Consider the following 11,498-nt stretch of genomic DNA (forward strand, 5'->3'; position numbering starts at 1 on the left):
TATTCTATTGTAGATAAACAAGCAATTTGTTTTGGCCTTTAAAATGGAAACCAAATACATTAAAAATTCAACTTTAAATTAAGGTTTTGTTGAAATCAAGATACAAGATGGAAAACTAATAAGACGTTTTTTTCTAAGTACATTTACTCTACAATTAAATTCTCCGTTTTTCGAATAATAGTCATTTGTATATGCAAAACCACCGTTCTATTCACCTAAGCCATTCGCTCCAAGCGCTCGACTGCGCTTGAAAGGGAAATGCTTTTACTTACTTTTACAAAAACTCATTTTCAATTAATGCCCAGACAATTAAGATTACGACTGCGATTTTCGGCACTTTTTGGACCGCTCTCCACCGCGGTGGGTAAAAGTTAAGTAGCTGCCAGTGGTTGTTGTTTTTGGTTGTTTCACTGGCTTCGGTTTCCCATCGGCAGGAGGCTGCGACTGTTGACAATGTTACATGAACTTCGGGCGAAAGCAGCGCAGCGGCAGTGGCATCGGCAGCGGCAGCGACAGCTTACAAATTACAGTAACAATACTTTTCCAGCTGCTGCTATTGCTGCTGTTGTTGCTGCTGCAGCGCTAGCGACGTCGCAGCCGACGCTGACTGCGCATTACCGTTGGCCGGCCAAACGAAAGACTTAGGCGAGAAACTTGCACGACTAGTTTGGGGGAATTGCTGTTGGGGGGCCAGGGGTGGGGTGGGGCGGAGAAATGCTTTCGCAGCAGATGAGCATGCCGATGCCGAAGTCGCTGCCACTGCCGCCGTATATAAGTTGTCGTGTGCGGTGGAAAATTGTATCATTCAATCCTTAAACGTCTGAGCAGCTACACGGCAGCAGCAGTGAGCCAAGACCGAAAAACACACAAAAAATACAGTTTTCCCATCCAAGAGAAAGTGCGTTCGCCGCCGAACTACGTGAAAGTGTAGTGTGGATCCGTAAAGGACTATCGCAAAGAACCCCGAATCGAAAACCGTGCAAGAACAACAGCAAACAAAAACCACCAAAATCGAAAAATGGCAAGCCATAAAGTTACTTTCGGTGTCTTGTGTCTGGTCGCCCTGAGCGCCGCCCTTCCTGCCGAGGAGACGCGCGGCCACGCCCGCAACGCCATCGGCGGCGAGAACGACATTATGGATAGCATCTACAGCGACTGTCTGCGCAAGGACAGTGTGTCGTGCGTGAAGTACAAGCTGTTCAGCTTCGTGGACAAGGTGCTGGGCGCCCGCGACCAGTTCGCCCTGACCGAAGGCGTGACCGTTGTCCGCTCGCCGGACGCCCCCAGCAGGAGGCGGCCCGCTCCATCTCCGGCGACGAGTCGTTCGAGTCCCTGGCCCTGAACCGCATCAGCAGCTTCCTCAACTCGCACACCATCAAGGTGGAGCTGAAGGGTGCCGACATTGTGCAGGCGGTCAGCTCGACGGGCCGTGCTCTGGAGGACGCCTCTGAGTCGCTGTTCGGCTCCAACGATCCCAACGCCCCCGAGGAGAGCCGCGGCAAGAAGAAGAAGGCCGCCAAAATTCTGGGCCCCATCCTGGCCCTGGTCGCCCTGAAGGCCGCCGCCCTGCTGCCCCTGCTGTTGGGCGCCATCGCCCTGATCGCCGGCAAGGCCCTGCTGATTGGTAAGATCGCTCTCGTCCTCTCCGCCGTGATCGGCCTGAAGAAGCTGCTGTCGCAGGAGAAGCACGTGACCTACGAGGTGGTGGCCCACCCACACCACAGCAGCAGCCACTCGACGAGCCACGACTCGTATGGCAGCGGCTACAGCGCCGACGCCGGAGCCTCATCGGCCTCGTACGGCAGCAGTGGACACGGCGGCTGGGGCCGCTCCATCGATGCCCAGGACCTGGCCTACGGTGCCCAGAAGCCCGTGCAGGCTTAAGTCACAGCATCGACAACGACATCGACACCGTCACACAAAACTCACTCAAGAAGAAGAATCAGAATCGCGAAAACAGACGAATCGACGGCTTGACGACTCTGGAAGAGGAACACACATTATTTATCGTTCGTTTTAATTAATTTATTAATTTAATTTATCTTATTTATTTCTCCAAGCAATGAAAACGAAAAAGAATGAACCACAAGCACACGCATTATACATAATGTTAAACCGGACAGAAACCAGAATATCACAACCATATATGTTAGTTGTTAAAACTGATGAAGCTAAAGTTAAGTTTGTAAAAAGAGCGGCCAGCGAGAGTTACCCCACAAGTTGCAAATACTCAGCCTTAAGTCTAAGCTCGCACAGCACTGCCCCGAACCATCAGACACTGCATCCATATCTAATGCACCCTCATCTCTCAGTCTCTATATCTATATCTAATCTGCATCTGCATCTGCATCTGCATCTATTTCTATCCATCTCTCTGTATCTATCGCTATAACTGTATAACTGCCTATACCAAAACTCTATCGATTGCCATGCAATCGGAGCAACGTACAAATCTTAACTCTACAACCTATATCTGTACTCTATACTGTATACTCTGTTCTTCACATGCAAATCTAGTCTTACAATACAACAACAACACCAGCAATAAGCATGCCTACTATTAGCTTTAACTCCACTAGCTCTACCTCTACCTCTAACTCTACTCTATCTATCATATCTCCACCTGACTTCCTCAATCTTTCTGAACTGTGCTTCATTTCTCGCCTTCAACTGAGTCATAGTTTTGGTCATTCGCATGCCATTACTTGCCATAGGTCTCCGAACACACGTACGCCACACCAAACTGAACTCATTTTCCGGCTCTGATCTACCTTAGAGCCACTATTTCCTCACTCGACAGTCGACAGTCGACATTCGACACTCGACTTCCACTTCGACTCTTCAACTTTCTCATTTCTCCTATCTGCCATCTCTTTCGCCGTCTCTGCATCTGTCACTTTCTAGCGCTCTACTTTCCCAAAAAAAAACAGACCCACTACTCTGCTCACACATGCACACGCCACGCCCAGCTCCCTAACATTAGTGAGAATATTTTTTTTCAATATTTTAACTCCTTAAGCGTACTTTGTGCATCCGTGCGACTCGAACCGCTTGTCGGCCCGATTGGTGTCGGGCTCGCCTGCGCTGTGGATCTAAACAGATTTTTAATTATCAACTTAAAAATACCTTGTTTGTGACATTTGGAGGGCTCTCTGGCCAGCGGGCGCAAGTTTCGAGTCGCCAGCACGTCGTCTACTTTAATTTAAATATTTTAAGCAAAGTCGTACGGCGCTTTCACAACTATAACTCCGGCCACAGTAGTAAGATGATGTTGATGATGATCATGATGATGTTGATGATTATGATGATGATAATGATGTTGACGAAGAAGAAGCGTGAAGCTGCAGATGTGGGCAACTCACAAAGATCACAAAACTCACTCACAAAAGAATGTAAATTCCATAGATTACAATACCCCCTATCTCTCTGTCACATATGCATGTCATTAACGAAAAAAAAAAATGATGAAAAACAATACACAAAAAAACGTTGAAAAAAACACAAGACACAACAACAAGCAAGGAAGATTAATAAATAAAAAATCAATGAAAAATCAAGACAAGTCTCTATAATTTATGGCATACCATGGGGTGAAAGCGAAACGACAAAACCGAAAGCTTTATGCATAATTCCAAAACGACAACAAAAACTGGCCGTTGACAAGTCCATCTTGGGTCGAAATGCTTTCATTTCATTTCGTTTCGATTCGTTTCAAGTGAAATTGATTTGCGACCCAGTTGCCCCAGCGAATTTCAAAGATTTGCCCGTTAATAGGTGTAAATAATTATGAGTCGGGTCTGGCCGAGACAGGTTAACGAAAACCCAATACAACCCCGCTGGCTTCCGAAGGCAAAGACAACGGCAACGGCAACGGCAACGGCAACAGCAACATGAGCCACCGACAGTGAAAGTAAACAGTTAGGAAACCCAAACAGCAGCTCAAACCACGAGCCCCGAACAACCGCGATTGCAGTGAAAAGTCTTAGAAATTGTGGCACATGGCCAAGACCAAAAAAGCGTTTTCCAAGCCGCTCTAAATGCGGCCGCTGCTGCTGACCAACGAATGCCCGGGCGAAAACAAAAGACAGGTTAATGCGCATTAATGTTAACAACTCATTTGAGCAGCTGCCAAGCTTGAGCAAACATTGACTGACCACTGTCAGTGTTTTCGTGGCCAATGCCGCTCACTTAATCAAAAGGAAATTACGAAAATTTTAGGCTACGGCTACGCTCGGTTGGAAATTATCTCAAAGAGACCGCTTGGTGCCACCAAATGTCAGTCGGGATTTAAGAAATACCCATTTAGGAGATTTACATGGGATTATACAGGCTTTTTAGCTTTGGGTTGTTTTCGTTTTAATATTCGGACGGAGAGTGGCACTTGCCGGAGAAATTTATAATGGGTAAGTACAAAAGACAATTAAATTGTCGAAAAACCACATAAACAGAGGGGGGAAACTTATTATTACTCATTTTAACACGCTTAAAGTTACATTTTAAAGCCCCAGACAGTTGATTTTGTCTTTAGGTACAGTCAATTTGTAATAATATTCATAGCAGTTACTTTCTTCCTCTTAAGGATTTTGTTTTAAAAGCATTGGGTTATTTAAAATTAATTTTCAGCAAACAGGAACAAAACAATATACCTTTTAAGCCATACCCATTTGACTTTATTCAGCCGCTTGTCCCACAAAGTCCACAACCGTTTAACGAAATTGTTAACGTTCTTCGGCTACTATCCAGCCTATATTCGATTCTGATAAATTTCGTTAACTGCTGCTGCTAAACATGGTAGTATATGCAAATCGAGTAACCAAAACGAAAGCCCCACTCAGTGATTTGGAGCGAGCAACGGTTGTGGCCGCTAGAGAAATGGCGCCTTGGCGGCAGCCAAACTGGTGCGGCATCGGCATCAGCAACAGCATCACCTGAGCACTGAACTGTGCTGCACCACCAGCTGCCTCGCCACCAATTTCACATTCTGAAAAACCAGGTAAGAAACCACAAAATTTGCAATAATTCATAAGAAGAGGTAAGGAGAGCTGCGAAGGAGAATCGTGCAGAGTGGGCCAATTTGTGACCAATTTCACTGTCAACTGGGGGAGGGACTGTGGTGAGGGACTATGGGGCGATGGGGGGATGCCTGCAAGGGCGTCGTCGCAGCGTGTGCAGAATGTTCAGCGAAATGAAAACGAGTTTGGGCCCCGAAAGCAGGTCAGCAGAACGTAGACAACAACCAGGGGCGGTCCCGAAGCCAAAGTTGATTGTTGGCCTTGCAGCACTGCGCTTTCCAGCAAGAATACGGCAAAACGACTGCCAGAAACCTGAAAAAAAATTCAGCAAAAAGTAAAATAAGCGAAATGAAGAGCCAAAATGCCTGCCTGACTAATAATATTATTAGGCGCTCGGCATTACCGCCACTGCCATCATCATTTTCCGCTCCAGCACGTTTTTCCCACACTCGTCACTCGACAGACAAAAACACGCATCTGAATTTATGATTACACCAATTGTTGGCGCAGTTTTGCTCACCGGCCATTAAACCAACTGAGCGCATTTACCAGCTCTCATTGCTTTTGATTTTGATTAATTGAAAGTTAATTGGCCACGAGCCCCGCCAAGCCGTGAAACAGTTTTGGTCACTCGAGCGTTTTCCCGACACGCTTGATTTGCTGCCGCTTCTACTGCCGGTGCGGTGTTAGTGGTCAATTTAAATTACTCTGCGCAGTAAGCAACAATCGCTCGTAATTATCGAACGGCAGTTGCATTGCCGCCTCAGCGGTTATGTTGCCATTGCGTGTGGACTTTGATTAGCGGCTCAATTTGCATTGCAGGTGAAGAACGCCTAATTGCGATTATCGCTATGTTGCCAAGCGATTAAGCGGTTGAGTGCATTTGTGTTCTGCAATTGCTTTGACTTAGGTTCAACATTTAGGACTCTTGATTTAATTTATTGCCAGAAAACTTTTAACGAATTCCTAACGGCCAAAGTATAAGACGTTTTCGAAAATAACTATTTTTATAAATAGCTGTTTGCAGTTAATTTTAGAAAATAATGCTAAGTCCGACAAGCCGAATGACAACATGTTTTCAACTGAAAATGCAAATTGAATATATGTATGTGTCCACAAAGATTTCCTTAAGCTGACTTGTTGTTTCTATGGCAACATTAACACTATGTTTACTTGGGTGCTGCTAGAATGCGTGGAAGCGGAGAGACGAACATGTCTAGATCGAATAAGATACAAATAAAAGAATGCTCTTAAATGTCTGCTACTTTTCGATGCAAAATGCAGACTAAAATTATAATACCCTCCATAAGGATACTTTACTTTATATAAATTGAGAAAGGATTATACTAAAATCTTTCGCTTGCAAGGTTTCGAAAATAGTTGTCTTTACTCCAAAAACAATTACAAAGTTAAAAACAAGATTTTAAGCTAATTCCATTTGAAATCGCAATAAAAACAAGCCATCAAATACTTAAAGTTTAAAGTCATGCATATCTTACTTTCTTTTGTAATTTAGCAAGGCGCGTTTAAATGTTAAAATGGCTAAGTTTTCGAACATTATGGCGTTGTTTTATTTTAATAATCGTTTTCTTTTAAATAATAAACATTTTTAATCCATTTTCCAACCATAATAATACCCTAAAACAAAGTTTTAAAAAAGAACTAAATAAAGAGTTCATCGAGTTATTCCACTGAAAGCATACAACATTTTCATACCCCTTACTCGCGAAGTAAAAGGGTGTATTGTATTCGTTTAAAAATATGTCTCTAAATAGTATATAGATTCTTGATCAAGATCAATAGCCGAGTCGTTCTAGACATGTCGAGATCTCGGAAGTTATTAAAGCTAGATCCTTGTTTGCCCGAGCAGGGCAAGTTTATTTCAAAATGGGGGTAGATGGCCCCACCTAAAACGCGATTATTTTAAGGGTGCGTGTCTATTATTTTGAAATTTAATAATTATTATTTACAATTTAATAATTGTATACCTTTGGTATTATAAAATTCAAGATAACTTTCGCTGTAAAACAGCATTTTTAATTCATCAGTGATGCTAGTCTAGCTACAACAATGTACTGGGACCTATATTACATTATAAGCATATAATTATAAATTTGTAGTATAAACTCAATAGTATTAGTGAAATTTTGCACGCCCAGCACTTCTCAAAAGTGGTCAATAGGCAAACCGCAAAATGGTCAAACTAAAGTAAGTTTTTCGCAATATTTTTAATCCCAACGCCTTTTCCGCGAGTGAAAAGTGTTGTCGTGGGTGCCCGTGTATAGTCTTTTTCATGACACGTTTTTTACCCATGTGGAAAACCGAGTGCTGCCAGACCGTCAAACAAAACATTCGGAGTTTTTCCTGAATATCTTTGTTTTTCTGTTATTTTTGGTGTAGATTTTCTTAAGTGCCAAAGTGCCTCCTGACCAAAATCAGACCCTCGAGACCTCCAGCGTTGCCAGCGTTCTTGACTTCTCATCGCTACTTGCAGATTTTTTCAATTATGGATCGCGCCATCTATTGGCCATTTCGAAAAACCAAATAAGGTAAGATTTTTTGCTTTTCACGACTTTCGTTGAGTTCGTGTCTTAACTCTTTCGTATCAAGAGTCCCACTTTTTTCCGTCGACAGCGAAAAGTAGGCAACAGAAAATTACATTTGTCCATGTGCATAAGAAAAAGAAAAGTTTTGGCCAAATTGGGTGACGACAGTGAATTTGCCCCCAAAGACTAGAAAAAAAAACCGAAAATGCATATGTTCATGGTCTAGTAAGTCGGGTGCAAAGACAGAGGAGAATGGCAAATGCCAACGGCACGAGCTCAATAGCTTAGAACGAACTGAAAAGTGGGGATATAATTGTAAACGAAACTGCATTTCGGCAGCTTTCGCAGCGAAATCACGAAAGCGCAGCTCCACTGGCCAACAGCATCTGGCTAATTGCCGTGATATTTAGACTAAGACAAAGCGTGTGTTTTTGTGTTTTTCAATTTCAGGCAGCCAGCCGACATGCGATTTGGCCGGCTCAGGTATAAAATGCATAAGATCCACCGGCCAGCACTCAGTTGAGCAACCAAAGAGCAGCGCCCGGCGTCTTCACTCCAGTTTATGCCTCATCCCAAGGATCGGCCAAGGATCCTCTTCTCGTCCAGCATCGAACAGCAACATCCAGCCCAGTCATGATCAAGTACGTGTGGCATGTGGCGGCCCTGATGATCGTCTTCTGTTGGCTCTCGAGTGCCCGCAGTGCCAGCTACCAGCACCAGAACCAGAACCCAAACAGCCTCAGTTCGGGTCCCAAGCCTCAGGCCAGTAGCCCCGTCCTGGGATCCACGGGCTTCTGGAAGGACATGTCGATGGTTTACCGCATCTACCAGCAGTGCACGGGCGACAATATGTCCGTTTGCCTCAAGGTCAAGCTGCTAACTGGCCTGGAAAAGGCCTTCCGTTCGGCCAAGACTTTGCCGCTGACGGAGGGCATTCAGTTCGTAAGTTCCGGTGCAGCGAGTGAGGATCCAAAACGAGCTCCCATCAACGAGCAGGACATTGAAGCCGTCTTGCCCAGAAGCGTCGACGCCAAGGAGCAGGTGCTGAACAACATGATCCTGAAGCGGGTGGGCAACTTTCTACAGGACCACACTCTGCAGGTGAGAATGGATAGAAACTTAGCTAAAAACATGAACAAAATATCAAAAGCAGAGGAAACCAAAGTGTTCAGATCAACTAGGATGAAAAGCTGTAAAACTTAACTAAGTACTATACAAAAAATTTAAAATATGGTGGTTCGTTCCATAATAAATTGTGAAAAAGTCTTAATTTTAAAAAAAAATATTAACAATTTTTAGTGAAACATTTTAAATGCAACTACTTCTTTAATTAAATAACACATTTTATTATAAATAATTATTTAATTTAATTTTTGAAAAAATTATAACGACCTTGGTGAATTATTCATCTAAAATAAAAACGAAAATAAGCATCTAACATTACACATAGGCTCTCCTACTTCTTTAATTTAATAACACGTTTCATTATTATAAAATGTTTTTACAAATACTCAACATATAAATACCATTTTTTTGTCTTTTATTAATTAAATAATATTTATTTTATATATGTCTGTATATCATTGTTCGATACCCCTATCCAATTATTGATGTTATTAGACATTTTGTGGGCACCCATTTAGCACAAAACTCTTTCTATTTTAAAACTTATACTAACTTGTCATTTTTTCTCAGGTTAAATTTGACTCCGAGGCAAATTCGGTGGAGGGTCGCAAGAAGAAGGAGAAGAAGGGTAACGGCGCCATGATCATGATTCCCCTGCTGCTGGGCGGCACCATTGTGCCCCTGGCCTACGGAGCCCTGGCCATGCTGGCGGGCAAGGCGCTGATCGTGTCCAAGCTGGCCCTGGTCCTGGCCTCGATCATCGGCATCAAGAAGCTGCTGAGTGGGGGCGGCGGCGGCAAGGAGTCCTCCCACGAGGTGGTCGTCTCCTCGGGCGGCCATTCCGGCTGGGGCCGGGAACTGGACACCGCCTACAGTGGCTGGAAGCCGGCAGCCAAGGAGTCGGCGGGCAGCGCCAAGAGCCTGTGAGCTCGCATTTGCATTTGGGAAACGGAGAAGTGGAAGGAGATGCTGGAGAAGATGAGAGATTCGAGAGGGATTGTGGAGAGTGAACCAAAGAATCGAGCGCCGCACGAACTGTCTGACTAATGTCTAGTTTAATTTGCCTAATCGATCATTAATTTAACGAACTAAATGTGTGTGTTAGGTTTAAGTAAGCGTTAATTAAATATAGTAAATTCTGCTACCCGAAAACCGTATGAGGAGCATTTCTTTTATGTGTCACGGACGCTCCCTAAAAATGAATTTATAATAACAATTACAGTTTCATTGAAACGAGCTTACGTGCGTGCCAAAAATGGCAGACGAAGCTGCTTCGCTTTCTACCAAACTCAACTACCTACAACTGCGGTCGAAATAATAGTGGCATCTTCGTGAATTTTAAATTGAAGACTACCGTAAATTGAATGTAGTTTTTGTAGTATTTAAGAAATATTTGAGCACTCACACAAGTTATGTAAGTAAGTTATTAAAGCAAGAACACAAATTTTTTAAAAATAAAACTATACAATTTATAGTTATTTATTTTAACATTTTGTATATTTATTTTCCAAGTTGCAAGTATCTGGAACAAGAGCAAACGATATTCCTATAGCAAATCGACAATTTTATTATATTCTAATCAAAGTTTTTTTTTTTAGGCTATTGCTTATTGTTCTAGCGACCTTATACATAAATTTAACGTATGCCTACTCCTCAAGCATTTACTTACTGAGCTTGTAACAAATATGAAGTATCCTTCATACCTTTAAATTGAAAAAATTGTTAATAAATTTGACATCACTTTATTAAATTTTCTTTCAGGTTCCACAATGCTGTGTTTTCCCAATGCAATATTCATAGATAAAACTGCCTCGACGATTTGCTATCTCCTCCACAGACCATTGTTGCGGCTGCCTACGTTGGTATGCGACAATTTCACTTTTGGGCCAGTGCGCAAAATAATAATGAGCTGCTCAGTGTAGAACATTGAACCTGGCTAACGACATTCCCAGGCCCCTCGGCCATTTAGTTGTGGGTGCCCTTTGCCGGCGCACTACTGACGTCATGGGCCTGGGACTTTCATTAATTGAGAATTACCCAAGCGCACCAGGGCAGCGGCATGTAAACAACGCCGGAGCTGTAAACTAAAGCCGGAGCTGAGCCACCACCCGGAATTCCATTCCAGCCAAGCGGAATGAAAGTGAAACTTTGAAAAGGTGTCAAATTCGAAGATGCCTCTGGGAAGGGTTGGGGTTGAGCGGGTGGGGCCGAAATTGGGGATTGTTTGCCTTGAATGTGCGATGCTTCAAGTTTGGCGTTATCTCTAGAGCGAATATTTCGCATGAAGATTTGGGTCAGTCGGCGAAATGGCCGGAGATGAGCACGAGGGTGGGGCATCAGGAGATGGCTTGCAAATTAATTGAGCACACTCAACGGAAGTGAAGTGAACAGATTTATGGAAAATACTCAGTTCATAAAATCTGGCTAACAAGCCTTGCCATCAAATTAAAATCCTATTACTAATCTCTCTCAAGTGAATTAAAAATAACTTGTGCCTGTTACTATTTGACCATAATTCGAAATCCCAGATTAGTTTAACATTGCATCACACAATGTTTGAAGTGCCATAGTTTAAATTGTATAAAATGTAAGCAATGAAATTACTTTTTCACTTTCATTGCACACGCACAAACTTAACATACAATTGAGTTTGGACTTTAGCTACAAATATTTTTTCAACTTTAGAATACTCTTTCTGAGACTTATTGTGTTCAATTTAAAATAAAATTTAAACTAGCAGATATATTTTTGATGGAAAATTAAATAACGCAAACAACTATGTTATTAAATTAAAAGTTGGTAGCAATTTAAAAAA

General features: G+C 42.9%; 2 protein-coding genes across 2 annotated transcripts; both read left to right on the forward strand.

Moving 5' to 3' along the window:
• The first annotated feature begins 799 nt into the window (after positions 1-799).
• LOC108148335 lies at positions 800-2,545 on the forward strand. The gene is given in 2 exon segments (XM_017275337.2): positions 800-1,277; positions 1,280-2,545. Coding segments are annotated over 2 exon segments (864 nt in total). The 5' UTR covers positions 800-1,018; the 3' UTR covers positions 1,885-2,545.
• A 5,538-nt stretch (positions 2,546-8,083) lies between these two features.
• LOC108148336 lies at positions 8,084-11,384 on the forward strand. The gene is made up of 2 exons (XM_017275338.1): positions 8,084-8,659; positions 9,254-11,384. Exons 1-2 carry the CDS (start codon positions 8,192-8,194, stop codon positions 9,608-9,610), a joined length of 825 nt encoding a protein of 274 aa, XP_017130827.1. The 5' UTR covers positions 8,084-8,191; the 3' UTR covers positions 9,611-11,384.
• Positions 11,385-11,498: the final 114 nt, after the last annotated feature.

Source organism: Drosophila elegans, unplaced genomic scaffold (assembly GCF_018152505.1).
Source record: "Drosophila elegans isolate 14027-0461.03 unplaced genomic scaffold, ASM1815250v1 contig_476, whole genome shotgun sequence".
Taxonomy (NCBI): Eukaryota; Metazoa; Arthropoda; class Insecta; order Diptera; family Drosophilidae; genus Drosophila; species Drosophila elegans.

What these genes read in the sequence shown, in the direction of transcription:
- LOC108148336 (XM_017275338.1), top strand. Translation starts at nt 8,192, where the DNA reads ATGATCAAGTACGTGTGGCATGTGGCGGCCCTGATGATCGTCTTCTGT. An exon ending in TACAGGACCACACTCTGCAG is followed by an intron (nt 8,660 to 9,253) that starts GTGAGAATGGAT and finishes ATTTTTTCTCAG; the next exon opens with GTTAAATTTGACTCCGAGGC.